Here is a 23081-nt window from a genome sequence, read left to right on the forward strand (position 1 = left end):
GCAAATCAAAATGCAATTGTTACAGTAATGGTTTGGGCCTTGGATATCAGCCTGGGTAGCTCAGTCGGTAGAGCACCTCTGACTAGTGATACAGGGGTCCTGGGTTCGATTCCCGGTCCAGCCATACATTTTCTCCTTTCCTGTTACAGATTACAAATTTGGTGCCGTTGAGCACCCCTGGACTTGCAGGTCAAAGTCCTGCCAGGGGCAAATAAGAACTTGGGTTGTGTCTTCGAGGGTGAACAAAATTTATGGATGGAGGAATGTAATATGGTTTGGGCCGTGGATATCAGCCTGGGTAGCTTAGTTGGTAGAGCACCTGACTTGTGATGCTGGGGTCCCGGGTTCGATTCCCGAGCCATATATTTTCTCCTTTCCTGTTACAGATTTGGTGCCGTTGACCACCCCTGGTCTTGCAGGTGAAAGTCCTGCCAGGGGCATGTAAGAACTTGGGTTGTGTCTTCGAGGGCGAATACAATTTAAGGAGAGAGGAATGTAATGGTTTGGGCCATGGATACCAGTCGGTAGAGCGGGACTAGTAATGCAGGGGTCCCGGGTTCGATTCTCGGTCCAATCATACATTTTTTTCTTTCTTGTTACACAATATTAGAAAAATATTTCTTTTTCTATATCATAAGAACGTGATTCATCAACAGGCATAGAAATACACAATAAAAAACGAAGTTTTGATTGCTTACCAGAGTCTGGCACCATGGTACACCAATACAGATGGCAGGTTTCAGTTTCAGAGCAGCGAGCTATTTTTAGATTTTGGGAAACTGTTCTATTTATAATGATTACAAACAAATAAGTAAATGTGAGCACAATTTGCACCCCCCTCTAAATACCCCCCGAAATATCGCACTATTTTGGATACTCGTCTTGAGTTAGATCTGCAGCATCATCACTTTTCAAAGGTTCTCAGGAATATTTTAAATCGGGTTTGTGATACCAAAAATAACAATCCAAAAATAAACCGCGAAAGTTGAATCAAGCATAAATTTTATGATAGATATCTAGTTACCAGTATGCAGAGAATTTTACGAATGAAGAAAGAACTTGAGATGTTTTCTCAGTCCCCACCACATGGTGTGTCTTGTTGGTCAAACGATGAGGATATCACACAACTATCAGCACGTAAGAGAACAATAGTAATTAATACGTTTTACGGTGTGACCTTTGGGACGAGCACAGTTGTACCATTAAAAACCTATATACACAGCTTACACTTGTAACGTTGAACTTCAAACTGCACGAGACACAGTCTAGATTATTACCTAACCTACTATATAAATTGTAATTAGGCATTTTGAACTGTTTCCTGATTCTTTTTAATGTTTTTGCAAATCATGAAACAGTCAAAACTGTTTACCCGGTCACAGAATGAACTGTTGCATGGCTGAACTGTTTCATTATGACGTCATAGTTAATTTCCCGTACTTTACAGCTATAATATTGAATTATATATAAATTGAAGCATTTTTATTCAATTTGAAATTATCATCTGAAAAGTAAACCTGATACCAATTTAAATATATATTCAATTTAATATCATTTCAAAGAAGAGGCCATGAACACCTTTTCTGAGGGTAGTTTGGGAAAAATGTAGGCCCCTTTCATTCAGTATAGATCTTTGCCATAAACGTGCAATATTCAAATCTTTAAGACATCATTATGTTGTTTACTACATGCTTTTTTTCCCCAATTTATTAGTGCATGATAATATCACACCCATTAATTTTTCACCAATCAGTGTGAATATTTGATTAATATTCATCTTGTTTAGTTTGGTTTTAAAAAATAATACAAACTTTTGTCAATGTATTTTAAAAGCCATTGATTATTATGTCGATATCATTACTTTAAGAAATTATATAGTAGGTTAGGTAATAAAACACTTATTTCATGACAACTCGGGAAACAGTCAAACTGTTGTCCCTCGATAATGGGGAAGACCTGGGAAACTGTTGCCCTCGGCCTTCGGCCTCGGGCAACAGTTTCCCAGGTCTTCCCCATTACCTCGGGACAACAGTTTGACTGTTCCCCTCGTAGTCATGAAATAAGTGTATACTGTGACATCACATGACGTCGGAATTTACAGAGACAGTCGAACGTCTGGTTGAACGAGACTACAGTTGCGCTCGCTATTATTTATTACAGGGATAGACATTAACTTTTAGATTCACATGCCCGAAGGGCAAGAAATCTCAAACTTTGACTTGCCCGACTGCAAAACTTGGTTGCCCAAATTTAAGAAGGAAGAAAATAACTTAAATCATTGCTGGAAATGTCTACAGGTCCAGCACAATCTCTTGATAAAGCTATATAGCTTGAAATAGCTATATAGCTTTATTAAGCTATTCAAAATAGCTTGATAAAGCTATTTATATGCAGATTTTCACAAAAATGTTATTTGTACAAAATACACAAAAAGTCGCAAGTATTTGACTATTCATATATGTAATATGGATTATCAAATCAACAACCCAAATCAAAGATAGTTCTAACATTGCAGCATTTGAATACTTTTAAGAAAAAGATGAATTTCCATTGTTTGGGTAACTGTACACTACCTTGTGTGCGTTGAGGCATAGATAAGTATGATTGCCTCACATTGTACTGAATTATTACCAATCAATTATCTTGTTGACCATAATTGGCCTCCTTTATAATTTCATTGAAGAAGTAACTGTATCAATTGCTTTATATAGCCCCAAAACTTTTAGAACTTTGAGTACGAAGGCTCTTAAGGAGACGCAATTTGATGAGTGATTTTTACATGCATTATTTTCATAAGAGTTCAAGGTTGAATATCATCACTGCACCAAAGTGCGACTTTTTATGCATACTTGGAAAATAACATATTTGAGAAAAAAGTGTGATAAAATAGCTAAATCAAGCTATTCTGAATAGCTTAATAAAGCTATATAGCTAAATCAAGCTATATAGCTTAATCAAGAGATTGTGCCGGACCTGCTATATGATAAGAAAACAGTATGACCAGATACACTGTCTATTTTGCAGGTTGAGCTTCATGAAAAAACAATTCAATGCTATGTTTGTACATGAAATTCAATATTTACCACTGTCCTTGTCAATTTAACCTGGAAACACACACTGCCATCCAGCAAAAAGCCAACCCCCTCTTGTTTTCTTTACTAATAAAATTCATACTTCTAAAAATTATTTTTGGGAAGATCCTTTTCTGAATTTTTATTTTCGAGATAACTAAAGGTAGACACTTGCTACGAAACGTACATGTCTTGATCAGGATACCTTGTGTTACTTATATTCTTTGAGTGAATAAATAATCTTAATATTTCCTAATAAGTAGGCAACAAAGTTGTTAGACATAGAGCGTAATTACTATGAAAGAAAACAATAACGAACCCGACTTTTAAATGAAATTATAATATAGAGTGCTACCGAGGGATTCTGAATGCAAAAACAATGTCAGGCACGTATCGGTGGAAATCAATTTTTAATTAATTGTTTTATTATAAACTAATGTGATCTACATAAATTTCAGTCAGAAAAATTCACTTGCCTGATCAGACGAGTATGTTGACAGTTTCAATTGCCCGAACTGAGATTTTACTTGCCCCGGGCAATCGGACAACAGTTAATGTCAATCCCTGTATTATAGCTAACACTTCGTTTTGATTGCATCCCATCACGTCATGAGTAGTAGATTTATCAGTAAGTCCTAATCTCTTGTTGACTGGTTTCTAACAGAGTTAGGAAGGACTATTGTATTCCATGTTAAGTCATCAAAACAGCAACGAGCAGTTAGCATGGTTAGAACTATGCTAGCCCATACAATGAAGTTTATAATATGGCAGATCACAGGGATTTTTTTAGGGTCTCTCCGGGGCCGAAATTCGGCCCCATTCCCAATGCTGAAAAGTGCATGTTTTTCCCAAAATCATACCTAAAAATTCCCAATATGAAAAAAAGTATTAAGTTGTAAATTATTAAAATAAAATAATGACAAAAAGGTGTTTATGTTCTCTATGTGCGATGTACGAGCCATCCGAGGACTTCCGAGAAGTTATTCGGAATACTATGGATGTTTGCATGCATACTTTTTAAAGCGGGATCGATGTTTAAATAATAAAGTCGGGATGGTTATCTAACAAGAATACATATGGGTTACCCCATATCCAAGATATTCGACTTTTAATTTATTCGAATTTTCATTGTGTTCAGATGATTTCTAATAAAAAAACAAGTATTTACTGACAAAACGTCAGAGATACTCAAGCTGTAGAAAGTCAACTATAAAAGTGCCATATACATAAATATCCTAAAATGACATAATATTTAGGCTACTGAGTTTCAACATCTTTTGTTGAATAAAATATGCATATAGTAGGAAACAAACTGCATGTACATATATAACGTTACATGCATGTAGTAACTTTATCACAAAGTTGCACATGCATAAAAATAGTTTTAATTTCACATTGAACATAAACTAAATATAATTAATCGTATAATTTTAAAAATGTATTTAACGCCTCACTCATTTTCAGGAATATTTAATCCAAATAGCATGTTACAGGCCTATAGCAACGTTTTCAAAGTGAAAGGGGGGGGGGACTCCCAAAAAATCCCGCTTACTATGGGCCTGTGCTACATGTGTACCATCTAACTTTCCAATGATAGAATCTTCTGTAAAAAAAATTCAAAACAAGTCCAAGCCGTTAGGGATTATCAAAGATAGCCCATTTTCACAAATAGCAAAACTTTAGATCTATCAAGGATAGATTTTAATTTATTTTTTAATTTTGTGCTATTATTAAAAAGTACTATCACTCAAAGTATAGGCAGATGTTAAAGATGGTCCAACCTGTCACCTTTTAGAGTAATCAATGAACTCGTCCAGTGATGCATTGACGGCCGTTGTTAAACGCAAAGGAAAGCGCGAGATCGGTTGCGGCTATGGAGCATCACTGAATATTCCTCCACCATATACTGATTTTGATTATACAGACGTTTTGAAGATAAACTTCATTTTTGTTTCTAGAAATGTTTTTTATTTACAAAAATAGTACATTTTCGTGTTAGATCGATGACCGTAACTCAGCCCCTCTTGCCCAGTCTAGGGCTTCACCTTGACTTGAGTAAAAAACCTGCACTTGTTATGAAACTGGTGTATTAAGTTCTAAACTTCTTTATGTCCGTAGCAAGTACTGATACCCAGTCTACTGATCTAAGCGTCACTAGGGAACGGTGCGCACACCTGTTCTTGCAAGACCAAATAGCCTAGGTCTACACACGTGCGAAGATCTTTCCGAGCTCGGAAAATCACGTTGTGTTTAGCCATAATAACCATTCCGTTATTTAAAAAAAGAGAGAAAAAACACACACACAGTTAATGATTAACATTCTAACTCAAAAGAAAATATACGGCAATTAACGAACAATAATCATGACAGTAATATAACTGGTGAAAAGATTTATCATTATCAATCGAAGTGTGACCTATATATTTTCGTGAAAAAGACTGAGGAGGCAGCGAGCGTAGGAATATGAAAACTTTTTATTTGCTTTTCTGGGGAAAAAGTGATTTTCTTAAAATCTTTTAACGATAATTTTGTTTTCTTTAACGTATTAAATATACATGATTATTCTTAATATTTGTTGTAATGTTTTATCTACTGATCATGAATGGAACTATTTTCTTCGGAGCAATTGTGTGAAGAGTACCTGACTTTAGTAATATATCTTGAATAGATAATATGCACTGATCGAATATATTAAAAAATAAACGTGCATCATGTCAGTCTCTCCAGTTTGCCTAGGACGGTAATTTTCAGGCTGGGTTGAATCGCTCTTATTCTTATAAATTGGTCAAACAATACCAATTAACCACTCATCTGGAACAAACCCACTATCAAATGTTATTTTAAAGAACTTCTTACATAAAGGTAAAAAAGATGACAACGTATAAATATGTTCATTTACAATGTTATCATACCCTGCGGCTTTGCCATTTTTAAGCTTCTGAACTTCAACAGCCGCTATTATTTCATATCACTAAAGCTGGTTTAAGCCAGCTTCATACTATAAAAAATAAGAAAAATTATTAAATATTTGACTTTTGCTTGTTTTTTTTTTATTTATTTGTATGAAGATATTTTTCCCAATTTCAACCAAATATCGCTATTTTTCCCAATCTTGACGACCCCGGCCCCTGGAATCAAGGGGTAAAAAAATCCCTGGATCAAGTTTGTTTAAGTTTTCCAAATTATTTCATTTTGATCCCGATGTAAATTCTGTGTTATATTTGGAACGCCCACTGCACTTTTATCTTTCAGCCAGTACTAAGTTCTTTTGTCCTTGTTTCTCACAGGACTTGTTTCTGTAATAAAGGATCAGTGCACTTAAGCTATGCGAGTTGGATCCCGGTGCTTTGCCAATAATAAATTTCTGAAATTTATAAACTTTTTGAATCAGAATTATTAAACAATATCTTAAGAGCAGGGTTTGATATATTATATCACATAACAATATTAAATAATGCCGAGCGACACCGGTTTTTGCGACAGGGGTCTAGCACTTTTTTCACATTTCTATTGTTATTCATATGCATACCAGTTTTCAACGACATTGTTTACATCGAGCCGCAACTTGTCCATTCTTCTCATTTGCACAGAATGTGTATTTTGATTTAAACTTATACATATCCAAAGGGCAATGCTGGACAATTTGCGGCTCATATGTAATTTTTTAAAAAATTCTCCAAACTACGCTCGGGTTAGCTACTAAATTAACAGGTCACCGAGTGTCAGCCTATTTTGACCTGTTTGATATTATAATCACTTTACTCACGTGACATTCCACTGTTCGATATGCTTTCATTGTGTCTATCAATGGACTTCAGGGCTATACACACGGATATGTATTTAAGTACAAAATCTATGTATAGACTTTTAATACGGTGAATCCTAAGATTTTTCGAATCTTATAAAACTGTATTAAGAATAGGGCAATGCTCTATTTCTTAATACAAGTCTTAACTTACCTTTCATTTTTAAACCAATCAAAAGTACTCACATTATGGTCATCCTATTTTTATCATAACAAAAAAAAGCACGTGGTAAATAATGGTCTACTTTAGCAGTAAACATATGTTTTACGGGAAGAAGATCAAAAGGAGTAACTACATGTGATTGTAAAAGTTGCTCAAATGCAGCGTTATCTATTCTAAAGAAGTTTTTATTACTACTGGGGTCTTCTCTTTGCACCTCATCTAGCGATGCATTGTGTGCACCAAGTACATATACGAGTGTTCCGCCGCTCTTTCCATTACGATGGGTTTTTTTTTCAGTTTTAATGCAATGCATAATACGATAACAGATACTGCTAACAGAACCTCGTTTTCCATTATTGAGAGAGAGAGAGATTGCGAGGGAAACACGTAGAAATCCCTAAAGTCTATTATAATTATTATAGTATGGGGAATTTTTTATTTATGAAAAGAAAGGTTAAAAACGTCAAGCGACTGTGTACTACATGTATAGTGAATTACGATTAAATATAGTGTGACATCGAAGTCATGTACATGTGAATCTTTCTTAAAACATACATTCATTCTTTGAATTGAAAAGCATTCAGCATATAAAACGAAAAATGATAAAGCTAAAGAAAAAAGAGTGGGCATTTTTAGCTCACCTCGACGAAGTCGAGATGAGCTTATGCTATACCCCCGGCGTCGGCGTCGGTGTCGGCGTTAGCGTCGGCGTCCCAGGTTAAAGTTTTAGGAGCAAGTCCCATTCCCAAGTAACTATAAGCCCTACCTGGACCAAACTTGCATGGATGATGCATCTAGGGATGGACACTACCAAACTTGCTTCGGATGCTGGATCTGACCTAGATTTTCCAGATGAGTGACCAGGTTAAAGTTTTAGGAGCAGGTCCATTCCCAAGTAACTATAAGCCCTACCTGGACCAAACTTGCATGGATGATGCATCTAGGGATGGACACTACCACACTTGCTTCGGATGCTGGATCTGACCTAGATTTCCGGATGAGTGACCAGGTTAAAGTTTTAGGAGCAGGTCCCATTCCCAAGTAACTATAAGCCCTACCTGGATCAAACTTGCATGGATGATGCATCTAGGGATGGACACTACCACACTTGCTTCGGATGCTGGATCTGACCTAGATTTTCCAGATGAGTGACCAGGTTAAAGTTTTAGGAGCAGGTCCCATTCCCAAGTAACTATAAGCCCTACCTGGACCAAACTTGCATGGATGATGCATCTAGGGATGGACACTACCACACTTGCTTCGGATGCTGGATCTGACCTAGATTTTCTGGATGAGTGACCAGGTTAAAGTTTTAGGAGCAGGTCCCATTCCCAAGTAACTATAAGCCTTACCTTGTCCAAACTTGCATGGATGATGCATCTAGGGATGGACACTACCACACTTGCTACGGATGCTGGATCTGACCTAGATTTTCTGGATGAGTGACCAGATTAAAGTTTTAGGAGCAGGTCCATTCCCAAGTAACTATAAGCCCTACCTTGACAAAACTTGCATGGATGATGCATCTAGGGATGGACATGGCCACACTTGCTTCGGATGCTGGATCTGACCTAGATTTTCTGGATGAGTGACCAGGTTAAAGTTTTAGGAGCAGGTCCCATTCCCAAGTAACTATAAGCCTACCTGGACCAAACTTGCATGGATGATGCATCTAGGGATGGACACTACCACACTTGCTTCGGATGCTGGATCTGACCTAGATTTTCCAGATGAGTGACCAGGTTTAGATTTAGGAGTAGTCTCGTTCCCAAGTAACTATAAGCCCTACCTGGACCAAACTTTCATGGATGATGCATCTAGGGATGTACACTAACCAACCTGCTTTGAATGCTGGATCTGACCTAGATTTTCCACATGAGTGAATTTTAGCCATATTTTAACCAAATTAGCATGGATGATATATCTAGGGATGGACACTTCCAGACTTGTCTTGGATTCTGAATCTGACGTACATTTTCCAGATGAATGACCAGGGTAATTTTTTTGGAGTAGCTATATAATATTATGGCCTGTTATGATTAGACTTGCATAGATGGTGCATCTAAGGATGAAAACTTCCAGACTTGCTTTGGATGTTGGAACTGACCAAAATTTTCTTGATTACTAAACAGGTCAAAAGTTTTTTGAGCAGGTCTATAATTAAATCAAACTTGCATGGATATTGATCTTGGGATGTACCCTGACTAGAAAAAAAATATGATGTGAAATTTGCCTTACATGTAGATAACATTCGTCGAGGTGAGCTTCGTAATCTTTGATTACCTATGTTTTATCATATACGAAAACTTAAGATTGATCTAATTCGGTGCTAGGAATCAAACATATGGTTACGAATCATGAAAATGATCAATATGTATGACCATGAATCATTTATTATTTGTGTGAATCATGAAACTACACAATCTTTCTCTCCTCCTTTTAAATTCATACTGTAGAATCAATCTGGAAATAATGTGCAAATGTTTACATTCCACTTCCATGCGATTTAAATATCTCCGCCCATTTGCGGGTACCTTAAATTCGAAAGTGGTCCAGTTCAAATTTCCGGAATTTAAGGCTTATACATGTTCTTTTCAATGACGTTGTGTGGAATTATAGCAATATGTTTAATAAAAAAATCGAAGTATAAATATCAAAAGCATATGTATGCACAATAATCATAGATTAATTTAGCAATCTAGTCTAATTCAAGGCTTAAAATGGGTGGCCGAAAAGGCTCCAAATGACACTCTAAAGTGCACTCATTCTTTTTTAACTCATAGTATAATAATAACACAAGGTATCTAACTATAGTATGAATTACATGAAGTACCCCTTCCCCAGAATCGCAGTCATTTACACAGGTCTGGCACAATCTCTTGATTTAGCCAGGGTTCGAAATTCACTATATACAACTCTCAAAACACGACATAGAATTCCCAAATTGCGAGTTAAAAATTAGGTAACTCACAAAAACTTGCGAGTTGATTTTTTTGCATTGAAACTGTTACAGTAGCAAAATTATATAATATGTCGGAACACAATGCTTTTGATTTAAATCAGTAATTTAAATTAAAGTCACACTGTGGTTGTATTTTGTGTATTGTGTACAGTAGTTACTTTTTCCTTAAGTTACATGTATTTAATTTATATAAATTTAACTTTATATGAAAATTGCGAGTAGTCTTATAAAATTGCAAGTTCACTTTCTTAGTACTCGCAATTATTTGCGAGTTGTAATTTTAGGGAGTTTCTAACCCTGTTAGCTATATAGCTTTATTAAGCTATTCAGAATAACTTGATTTAGCTGTTTTATCACACTTTTTTCTTAAATGTGTTATTTTCTCAGCATGCACAAAAAGTCGCACCTTGGTGCAGTGACAATATTTAACCTTGAACTCTTCTGAAAATAATGCATATAAAAATCACTCATCAAATTGCATCTCCTTAAGAGACTTTCTACTCAAAGTTCTAAAAGTTTTGGGGCTATATAAAGCAATTGATACAGTTACTTCTTCAGTGAAAATATAAAGGATGCCAATTATGGTCAACAAGATAATTGATTGGTAATAATTCAGTACAATGAGAAACAGTCATACTTATCCATGCCTCAATGCACACAAGGTAGTGTACAGTTAGGTTCAAACAATGGAAATTCATCTTTTGTTTAAAAGTGTTCAAATGCTGCAATGTTACAACTATCTTTGATTTCGGTTGTTGTTTGATAATTAATAGTAAAGAAATAGGGCATATAAGGCAAGGACAATCCCCTTCTCAGTCTATGCGAAAGTCTAAAATTTTTACAGGACATAATGTCTGGTAAAAATATATATTTTACCAGACCAAGCATTTACTTACCAGACGGACCTTTTTTCTTTAAATTTAATCATACATCATTCTGATAGAGATTGTTAAAAGGAGGGGGGGGGGGGGGGGTTCTCACTGTTAAATTGAAACTCAAATAAATCCAGATTTGAGATTATAAAAAAATTATTTTAGTGAAGTGTACCAGCTTACTATTAATAATTTTCCCTTATAAAAGGTAATATACAATTCAAAACAATTTTCCCTTTTTCTGGTTACTTGACACATACAAACGAAATACACATTGTCAAAGATTTTTTTAAACTTAAAATGCACTTTAAAATATATCTATTTCTTTCCTGAAGTAACTCATTGCGGTTACTCTTGTTTAATTGCCTGACGCCACGTGCGTCAGGCAGTATAAGGATTAATATTTCCAAGATCCGAAACTAAGCGATCATTCTTAATGAATTAGATTTTTTGCAAGCTGATTTACAACGGAATTTCTTACCTGCATTTAAAGAAAAACAGTTTGCAGAAGAAGGAATCATATTACTGATGCAAATTAATGATGTGTTTAATTCCTTCAGTTTTTTTGCATGCACATGTTTATTCTTTGCAATTCTTTGTATGGACATGTCCGTGCAACATTTTTTCTGCGTTTCTAAACTACTGGATCAGTCCATTTGCCTTCTACGAAAGGGGTGACACAATCATTTCGCGCCAAATGTCACATGTGAATTATCTTCGCGCCTTTTTCTTGGATTGTTCTATTGAATGGGTGTGATAACTTCTATGGAAATAAATAACATTTGTTCTTTTAATCCGATTCTTAAGCTTCAGATTTTTTATTAACAGTAAATTTTATCTCATTTTTTAAAAGCACACATTGTATATGGGCAGGCAACACAGAAGCAATGGATTTGCTGATTATTCTTACTATTTATCCTATAAATGGACTAGTCCAATCATAAACAAACTCCCTCCACCTAGTAAATGGGACATCCCTTCTTGATTCAGTCTGTTTCCACCTTTTCTTTCAATATTACATTTATTAATAATGTGTATCAAGGTTAGGCTTTTAAAAAAAGCTTAGAAATTCAGCCAGTATTATATTATTTCATGCTTTGTGATGAACAAGGGTTTCCTTTTAATAAGAGAGTAGGTCGGTACCCGTAAAGGAATGGGTTTCACTCCCGTAAGATTCTAAGTAAAGAATCGGCAAAATGAAGAAGACATCATGATCTGTACTGGTTTTCGTTTCATAAAAAAAACACGTTATTATAAATTATGAGAAAGGTCCTGAAATCGATTGAAAAGAAAAACTAAACAATTTTTAAAACTGTACATAAAGATGTATTTTAAACTCATTTATAATACATGCATATGGTAAGCATGGTCAGACCATCATAAAGTGAGTTTTTTTTCCGGAAGGGGGGGGGGGGATTAGTATCTTGTTTTGCTCTAGCTATAAACTGTACAGGCCATTTACTTTGAGTTCTAGAGCAGCATTGAAGCATTTTTGTCTCAAACACTTCAAGACAACTTTCCCAGATAAAAGTGTTCATAATTTTACTTCGTCGTCGATCGAGAACGACGGAAAACAGACCAGTCTATAAATAGAGGCCATCTCATCAATCTATCACTGACGAGAGTGTGCATAAAGAACCGCGCCCTCTGGTAAGAGAGTACAGGTAATATGAATTTCTTTAAAACGAATCATCTATTTTTCCCCGAATTATAATCTACGCTAGTGCACTTGCAGTTTCATTCCAACGTAACTAGACAGCCCGTGGGCTAACTGATAAAGGACCAAATAGAGGCATGTCTTAGATATTCGTTAATCTGTAGTATTTGGTTATGACATTTGAGAGAAAGTCAATTCAGGCCCGTAGGAAGCAATTTCACTTTGAGGGGACACTACCATACATTTTCAGTTTTTTTGGGGGGGGGGACACTATGAACCTATGAACTACCAAAATTCCTTGACAAGCAAAAAAAAAAGTCATCAGACATTATTATTGAGGGGGCACAAGCACATAGCAGCTATGCTTTCTATAGTATTCTATATATCGGCAAAATTATTGGAGGGGGGGGCGGCCCCCCGGTGCCCCCTCCCCCGGTTCCTACGGCAATGCAATTGTACATCTTGTGTAATGAAGTATTGCAACTATGTCGCTCCTTGATGACGGAAACATTTAGCACCTCTCTCGCCTATACGTTCCATAGATAATGACTGATTAGTCAGGCAAGCTTTTTGAAAAGCTATTACTTGTAATGAAAATAATTTTGCTCAACTGAATCTACGTATGAACTATCTATGCATCTATATTCCAAGACAGAGGAAATTCGAGTTAGAAATAAACGATCATGACAGGATTCTTCTAGGTTAAAATCAAACATGTATTACTGCTAAATGGATCAAATAAAGGATATGTGTGGACAATAAGATCATATGTACATGTAGATTCAGATTTTTAGGCCTTAATTTTTCATCGGACAATTGGTCCTGTATCCTGAATTTTTTTACCGACCCGAACCAAATTTTACCGGTAAAAACCGACGGTCCGGTGACTTTCGCATAGACTGCCTTCTTGGAGACAATATATTTCTCAATTTTCAAAGTTCATACAAAAGCTATATTTTCAAAAATTATGTTGTGCATATGTTGTAAGTAATGTCATCTTCAACACATTTTATTCACTGATATGTTATTTTCACCTGCTATAACTATTTTCTATTGATGTTCTATATGTATTGTAATATTTAATTTGTATGTATCATGAAATCTCCGAAAGGGGGAAATAAAGTTTGAATGAATTGGCTGATTTATTGATTAATAATTTGTTTTTTAAAGTTGACAGCTAAGCATATTTAGGTGGAGAATGGGTTTATTGGAGATATAAAAATGATTTTTGAATATAAAAGAGTGAAGTCTCCATTCTACATTAATGTTTAAATGAGGGGAAAAAATGTAAAATCAATTTTATGTTTCAATAAAATGGAGACTGAGCCCATTCTATAAGAAATTCAAACATTTCTGAAAAAAATTGTGCTTCAAAAAATTCGTTTTAAAGCACACTGAACACTTCAATAACAAGAAGACTTCGTAATGTAGTGGATAACGCGTTTAGTCGTATATCTAACCCTGAACTTTGGAGAGAGTTTGAATCGTATGTGACAGACCCCCTTTTTTCTTTCTACATACCTTAAAAACATTTAAGTTAACAAAAAAAAAATTATTTATCAATAAGTTACTCAATAAAATAAAGGAATCAAAAGTGCAAAAGATAATATTGACAGTACAATTTTTATGCCCCGCCATGAATATGGCCGGGGCATATAGTGTTTGTCATGTCCGTCTTCCGTCTTTCCATCTGTCCTTCCGTCATACTTCGCGTTTAGCTCTGTTCAAAGCTCAGTTTCAAAGAAACTATCCAAGATATTTTTATCAAACTTCATATGCTGATAGATATTGAGGAGAGCTATGCAATTGCCTCAACATTTTTTGACCTTGACCTTTCGTTTGACCTTGACCTCACTTTTCTTAAATTAGTGTTTAGTTCAGTTTTAATGAAACCATTCAAGATATTTTTAACAAACTTCATATGCTGATACATGCTGATGAGAGCTATTCTACAGCATCAATATTTTTTACCTTGACCTTTCCTTTGACCTTGACCTCACTTTTCTTAAATAAGTTTTTAGCTCAGTTTTAAAGATACCATTCAAGATAGTGTTATCAAACTTGATATGCTGATACATACTGATGAGAGCTATTCAACTGCATCAACATTTTCTGACCTTGACCTTTCCTTTGACCTTGACCTCACTTTTCTTAAATTAGTGTTTAGCTCAGTTTTAAAGAAACCATTCATAATATTTTTATCAAACTTCATTTGCTTATACATACTGATGTAACCTTTTCAACTGCATCAACAATTTTCGACCTTGACCTTTCCTTTGACCTTGACCTCACTTTTCTTAAATTAGTGTCAAACTTCATATGCTGATACATTCTAAAGTAAGCGATTCAACTGCATTAATATTTTTTCACCTTGACCTTTCCTTTGACCTTGACCTCACTTTTCTCAATTTGTGTTAAAATGTTGCATTACTAATATACCCTTGGCGGGGCATTCATGTCCTATGGACATATTTCTAGTTGAAAAATATAACTTTCATCAACTTTTAGAATTGAGAAATGTCTTTTCTCAGAGTTTGGGATTGTCCTTGCCTTGTATGCCTCTATTCTTTCTAAAGTCTTGTTATTCTTATTGTCATTTCCAGTTCATTTTAATTTGCAAATACTTTCAAGGTATAATTTAATGTAGAGGTCTTATTCAGAAAGTCATCTCAAAACAAAAATAACCTTATCTTTATGAACACCAGACCAGAGTGCTACAGTTCAAACTGAAACAATTGTTCCAGGTTCAGAAGATCAGACTCTGCAGAAAGTGAACCAGTGAGTCAGAAAACATATGGCATTATAATTATTTTGTAATTTTTTTCAGAGGTTTTAGGAGGAGAAGGAACTCCATATGAAGGAGGTATTTTTAAGCTGGAAGTTCAAATACCTGACAGGTATGAATCTTAGAAACAAGCAATCATTGATGAGTAAATATTAAAAAAAGAACATTTTTTCCTAGCAGTAAATTCATTTTTTAATATAATAAATTACATACAAGTAGAGTGTGTCTAGTGACATACAAGTAATTTGCTGTCACAGTCAATAATGGACTTGCATGGTTATATTCAAATGTTTTTCACCTGTTCACATCTAACCATAAGGGCATACAGACTGATTCCCCCTAGTTTTGTTTAATTTCCCCCTTATTTTGATGATTCCCCCATTTATTTAATAAAACTATGCTTTTTTCCAGTTATGTAACCATAAGGTAGCTCAGAAAATCTATGTCAAATGTTTTCATATTGCCTTTACAGATATCCGTTTGAGCCTCCCAAAGTAAAGTTTCTGACCCCCATATACCACCCAAACATTGACAGCGGGGGGAGGATATGTCTAGACACACTGAAGATGCCTCCAAAGGTTAGAATATTAAGGTGTGAAAATGGTAACATGCTTTCTTTTATTATAACTCCCCACCCCATCCCCACTTGAAAAGTATTGATGTTGATGACGATATATGTTTTGATTGGACACGTTGATGACGATGTATGTTTTGATTGGACACATTTGGTTTTCCTTAGCAATACATGGACAATGCCATTCTTTCTATAATATCAGGGATATACCCATCTCTTTCATCAAATCTTTGATTTTGAATTCTACTTGCCTCAAAATTGATACCAGAATTGATTGACAATCCCAGTATTGTTCCTGTTGAATTTGTGAAAAATTAGTAGAATATTTGTACTTTGCCAATTGGACAATTTGAAATCATATACCAGTCTTTCTTTTTAGCTCTACTGGTCAGAGACCAGAAGAGCTTATGCAATAGTAAGGTGTCCGTCGTCCGTCCGTCTGTCTAGCTGTCTGTCTGTAAACAATTTTTCAAAATGCTACTTCTCCTACAGTTTTGGTCTGATTTCAATATAACTTGGCACACAAGTAGACTACACTAAGATACATAATATAGTGCATCAGTTTTTGATTTGGATGAATGGCAGGGATTTTTTTACCCCTTGATTCCAGGGGCCGGGGCCGTCAAGATTGGGAAAAATAGCGATATTTGGTTGAAATTGGGAAAAATATCTTCATACAAATAAATAAAAAAAAACAAGCAAAAGTCAAATATTTAATAATTTTTCTTATTTTTTATAGTATGAAGCTGGCTTAAACCAGCTTTAGTGATATGAAATAATAGCGGCTGTTGAAGTTCAGAAGCTTAAAAATGGCAAAGCCGCAGGGTATGATAACATTGTAAATGAACATATTTATACGTTGTCATCTTTTTTACCTTTATGTAAGAAGTTCTTTAAAATAACATTTGATAGTGGGTTTGTTCCAGATGAGTGGTTAATTGGTATTGTTTGACCAATTTATAAGAATAAGAGCGATTCAACCCAGCCTGAAAATTACCGTCCTAGGCAAACTGGAGAGACTGACATGATGCACGTTTATTTTTTAGATAACGATCCCGACTTTAATATTTAAACATCGATCCCGCTTTAAAAATTATGCATGCAAACATCCATAGTATTCCGAATAACTTCTCGGAAGTCCTCGGATGGTTCGTACATCGCACATAGAGAACATTAACACCTTTTTGTCATTATTTTATTTTAATAATTTACAACTTAATACTTTTTTTCATATTGGGATTTTTTAGGTATGATTTTGGGAAAAACATGCACTTTTCAGCATTGGGAATGGGGCCGAATTTCGGCCCCGGAGAGACCCTAAAAAAATCCCTGAATGGTGTTGCCATGGTAACTAAAAATAGAAATTTCTGTAAAATTCCTTTAAAACGCTACTCCTCCTACAGTTTTGGTCTGATTTCTGTATAACTTGGCACACAAGTAGATTACAACAAGATACATAATTTAGTGCATCGATTTTTGATTTGGATGAACGGTGTTGCCATGGTTACTAAAAATAGAAATTTCTGTGAAATTCCTTTAAAACGCTACTCCTCCTACAGTTTACTTTTGGTCTAACTTCAATCTAATTTGGCACACAATTAAAATACAATACGATACATAATATGTATTTTGGTTTTTGATTTTGGTGAATGGTATTGTAATGGTTACTAAAAATAGAATTTTCTACAGTTTTCGTTTGATTTCAATATAACTTGGTACAGAAGAAGACTACATTAAGATACATAATAATTATTTAATTTATTATTGCATGTTGCAAAGTTTCAAATCCAAGTGCTACTTTTCCTTTGTTATACATACAAACCAGTAGAGCTACAGTCTCATTAGAGACTTCTGGTTTAAATGTGTAATTTTATAATATTTTTTAACAACTTATGAATATTAAAAGAATAGTTTAAGAATATCAAATGAAGTTAAAATATGTAATAAAATAAATGGACATTAAATACAGTTGAACTTCGGTATCTTGAACATGGATATCTCAAATACCATGGATATGTCAAAGTGATCGTAAAGTCCTTACCACGTATTAAGTATTTTACCCTTGATATCTTGAACCCATGGATATCTGGAAGTTTTTTCTTGGTCCCATTGAGTTCGAGATTAGAGGTTTGACTATACTCATATTTTACATATCTACAGGGTAATGATCACATCTGTCTTGTTTTTTTTTCTCTATAGGGTGCCTGGAAACCATGTCTGAATGTATCCACTGTGTTGACCAGTGTCCAGCTGTTAATGGCTGAACCAAATCCGGAAGATCCACTCATGACAGATATAGTAGGTTAACATCTTGTTTAGCAGAGGGTATTAAGATGTGTGTTAAAAACCTCATATGGTAACAGGAGATGTGAAACATGGGGCTATATAAATGTTTCACTGAGAATTACTGCACAACAGTACAATTACAAAATGATTCAAAAAAAGTGTCTACAATTGTATCCCAATCCAGAGTTACTTTTTATGAGCATTCTGTATACATAGCTATGACAGCAAGGATATGTAAAAATCTGAACACTTGTAAGATTTTATTGGGGCACAGCTCAGTCTCAGATATTTGAAATTTTCAGTCCAATGAATACCAGTACAACAGGGCAACGTATATCCAGACAGCCAAAGATTGGACGAGGAAATACGCCATGGAGGAAGTCATACAAGTAAGGATTATTTACAAGCCATTTCTTTAAAGAATACATAAAAGACATTTCCATCACCAGTCCAGGGCATAATGGATACTCCAACCTAAATCAATTAGACATTACAAAATAATGTGGCAGAGTATGTTATGCATATCTTGTAGGATGATACTTGTACTATGAAGAGTTCAAGGTAACCTTAGCTTTTCCGATCATATTATGTCCGTCTGTCTTTCTGTAAACTTTTCACATTTTCATCTTCTTCTCAAGAATCATTGCACCAATTTCAACCAAACTTGCCATAAAGCATCCTAAAGTGAAAGGGATTCAAGTTTGTTCAATTAAAGGGCTACACCCTCTACCACCATTTCAAGGTAACCTGAGCTTTTCTGATCACATTTTGTCCGTCTGTCTGTCTGTAAACTTTTCACATTTTCATCTTCTTCTCAAGAATCATTGCACCAATTTCAACCAAATTTGCCATAAAGCATCCTAAAATGAAAGGGATTCAAGTTCGTTCAATTAAAGGGCCACACCCTCTACCAATGGGAGGTAATGAAAATTTAATGGTGTATGAAAATCTTAAGAACCACACAGGGCCAGAAAAAGATGAAATTTGTATAATAGCTTCAATACATAGTGTAGATTAAGTTCAAATCATAGCCCCTAATGGTAGGTTGGGGCCACAATAGTCATTCAGAGTTTAAGATAGGAATATATAGGAAAAATCTTCTCAAGAAAAGTAAAGCCTTGCTTGGTCATATTAAGATGGAAGCATCCTCAGGTAGTGTCATTCAAGTAACGTTCAAATCATGGCCCCCATAGGAAGTGTGGGGCCACAGTCGGAGATCAAAGTTTTACATTAGAATATATTGGATTGATTGATTGTATGTTGTCCCATTGGAGAAATTTTCACTCATATAGAGACATTACTGTATGCTGTTGAAGGGCTTCAAATTTAAACCTATACTCAGCACTCAGGGCCATTGAGCAGTGAGGGTTCTTTATCATGCCAACGTATACCATAACTCTGGGCCTCGGTTTTTAAGGTCTCATCCAGAAGACCTGTGTCTTTCAATTCTAGTGAAGGAATATTTACTACCCATGTTTACATGTTAGGTTTGATGTGGTGAATGAGAATCAAACCAGGGCCTCCTGATCATGAAGTGAACATCTTACATGTACCACTAGGCTACTGTGACTGGTCAGAATAGATTGTAAAAAATGTTTAAAAATCTTCTCAGGAACAGCAAAGCCATGTTTAGTCGTATTAACATGGAAGCAAACCTCAGGTAGTGAAGATAGAAGTTTGTTCAAGTTGTGACTCCCCATGGGTCACAATAAGAGATAAAAAAATCTTTTAAAAAATCTTTTCAAGCAATTATTATATTTATCATTATTTATAGGAAGCATCCTCAAGTAGTGTAAATTTTAAGTTTGTTTAAATCATGGCCCCTGCGGGATCAAAGTTTTACATACATGTAGGAAAAATTAGGGAAAAAATCTTTTAAAATTTTCTTAAGAACAACAAAGGCATAATCAGTCATATTAATGTGGAGGTGTGTTCAGATAGTTTAGATTCAAGTTTGTACAAATCATGATCCCCGAGGGCAGGGTAAGGCCACAATAGGAGATCAAAGATAATATATATAGTAATACATGTATGTATAGGAAAAAATCGTAAAAATCTGATGAAAAAGAATAGCAAAAGCATAAGGAAAAGCAGCACCAAGGTGATTCAGGGGAGTGGTGTGGCCCCATGGGCCTCTAGTTTTTATTATAAAGTTTGTAGAATAGCATTGTTACAAAATTTAGAAAACATATTTTGCATTATACTTTGATGACATTTTGTGTGAAGTGCAGTAATAAATATTCTGAATGTGATTTTTATCTGTGAATCCTGAAATTTCTCTTTTCATCATTACAGGCTACAAAGTCCACAGACTTAAGAAAGGAAGATTCTCCTCTAGGACCAGAAAGAGTCAAGCCACTGAGTGAGAAGACTAAAGATCTAAAGAGAAGTCATTCCCCTCAACCAATGGAGGATCTGACAAACAAACTGTCAAGACAATGATGAACTTTGATTGGATGAAATTCCAAAATTTAGTCACCTATTGTTGACCAATCAAATCACAGGTTCTGTAAAAAAAAAAACCCAAGGTTTTAACAAGAAGTTTTTTATAGACTGTGATAATTCCAGTCATCCAGTCACAAACAAACTTGATGAATACTGTAATTGATGTTATGTGACATTGTATAGACACTGACTCAGATTTAGATATAAGCAAATGGGTTGGAAACAGAGATAATCATATAACTTCTATATGTATTAGGTTTCCATCTCTTCTAAATCTTCTGTGATGTGTTTACAGTGAGTATTCTATGATACATGTATGTTTACAGTGAATATTTTATGTTTACAGTGAGTATTCTATGATGTGTTTACAATGCATATTCTATGATAGTTTATGCAAGCATATAAGTCAACTTCAATTTACAACTGTATCAGAACTTCGTATCTTTATATCTTTAAAAAAATAAAGAATTGTCCCTTTAAAAATTTTTTTGTTTAATTTCTTTTTTCCTTAAGAAAGAATTTGATGGCAGCTAGAAGTAAACTTTTTAGCTTGCCTGAGCTGAAAGCTTGTGAGCTTTTCAGATGAAAGTTTGTCAGTAGTCTGTTGTTATTTTCTTACGTTTAAACTTCTCAAGAACCACTGGGCCAATTTCAACCATTTAATACCACCAAGCATGCTTGGTTGATGTGGATTTAAGTTTGTTCTGGAGAGCCAAAACCTTTGTTTAAAGGAGATAAACAGGAAATTTATAAGAAAATAGGGTGGTGCCATTTAAAAACTTCTCTAGAACCACTGGACTAGAAAAGAAAACCTGAAACTTTCTAGATGAGTGTAAATTCATGTTTATTCAAATCATGCAAATGACTCCTTAAGCTAGGATAGGGCCAGGAAAAGGGGTCAGAGTTTTGCACACCCATGAGTATATACTTTATATATTTATTTAAAAACCTCTTCAAGAACTGACATGAAAAAGTATGTATTCCTCTCCCTCCGTGAAAATTAAAACAACTCTTAAGGACTCTTTATTTGCTACAAGCAGTGAGTACATGGAGTGGTATGTTTTTTTAAACTTCTTTTGGTTGTAAATGATGCAAATATTAAATCCTAAAATATTAAGAATTTGTAGATTTTCTCTGATGTACTAAATTCTCATTTTGCAATACCCTTCATAAATCTATACAATTTTCCATCACTTTTATGATAGTATTGAATGAAAATCTAAACTATATATGGTTAGACTTATTCATTTTACCTACTGGTTTATAAACAGATTTTAATATATATATATGTTCATGATTTTTTTGGAAAAAAAATTATTCTATTAAGTATCTTAAGGTCTAGTAAATAAAAGGAGTGTACAGATTTCTTAAATTTGAGAAATAAATTCCTTTAATGATGCTTCATAACTTTGGTCAATTAAGGTGTATTGGGGCGTAATTTATAGGTAAACAAGACAAAAAAAATCATACATTTGTATTTTAAAATGTCATTTTCAGTGAAAAATAAGCAAACCAGTTTTCAATATGGGCGTTTTCTTTTAATATCAGACAAAAGAAATGTATCCAGATTGCCTACAGTCTCTCAGAAAATGGTAACATGTATGTTCTTAGCCTCTTCTTTAAAATAATATTGAATTGAATATACAATGTAGGTATCAGGATCAATTTTCACATGATTTCAATTTGAATTCCTTGAAAATACTTTATTTTCAACATACATGTATTTCTGTTAGAAAGGTAAAGTACGTGAAAAAGAAAGTTTTGATTGATCTAGCACAAAAAAGAAAGTCTAAAGTCATTTATTAGATCTTGACTTTAAACATGTTAAATAACAAGAAATTTCTCAAAAAATTCCTTATTCATGGTGTATCGTGAGGGAAAAATAATCACTGTATTTCAGAAAAAAATTTAATATATCAATATACAGCTGAGCTAAGGTAATTTGAACACTGATGTCTCGAATACCATCGATTTGTCGAAGTGATTTGATAGTCCCAATCACTTATTCTTTCAGTATTTTACCCCGATATCTTGAATACTTGGATATCTCGAATTATTTTCTCAGTCCCATGGAGTTCCAGATAACAAGGTTTCACTCTCTATCAAGCTTTGCATTTACTGTTGTTTTTTTTCATATTGTCTATTGATTTTAAGGAAGTTAGATTTCAGCTTTTATTTTTCTTAATTGATAGAAAGGGAATTTAAATTTTCTTTTGGAGTTTTAAAGAGTTTTGTCATTTTGATTATGCAGTTACTCTAATTTGAAGACTAAAACATGTCTATTACAGTGTATATACTTCCAGAAAATATCCAAAAAATTAATACTTCATTTTACATGTGTTTCAATTATCAATGTATCAGATCCCCCCCCCCCCCCCCCCCCCCGCATCTTAATACATCGATGTATTGATTACACCCCTATTAACAAGACACTTAGTTCTGCAAGCTATTTATTGTACTG

The 23081-nt window shown here is 34.5% G+C and overlaps 1 protein-coding gene across 1 annotated transcript; it reads left to right on the plus strand.

Moving 5' to 3' along the window:
• The first annotated feature begins 999 nt into the window (after positions 1–999).
• LOC133191356 (ubiquitin-conjugating enzyme E2 T-like) lies at positions 1000–21088 on the plus strand. Its single transcript, XM_061327103.1, has 6 exons — positions 1000–1137; positions 15358–15427; positions 15788–15893; positions 18089–18187; positions 18478–18564; positions 20471–21088. Exons 1-6 carry the CDS (start codon positions 1029–1031, stop codon positions 20615–20617), a joined length of 618 nt encoding a protein of 205 aa, XP_061183087.1. The 5' UTR covers positions 1000–1028; the 3' UTR covers positions 20618–21088.
• The last annotated feature ends 1993 nt before the right edge of the window (positions 21089–23081 follow it).

This window comes from Saccostrea echinata, unplaced genomic scaffold, assembly GCF_033153115.1.
Source record: "Saccostrea echinata isolate AGI-Se365-2 ecotype Australia unplaced genomic scaffold, CSIRO_AGI_Sech_v1 ptg000023l, whole genome shotgun sequence".
Classification (NCBI taxonomy): Eukaryota; Metazoa; Mollusca; class Bivalvia; order Ostreida; family Ostreidae; genus Saccostrea; species Saccostrea echinata.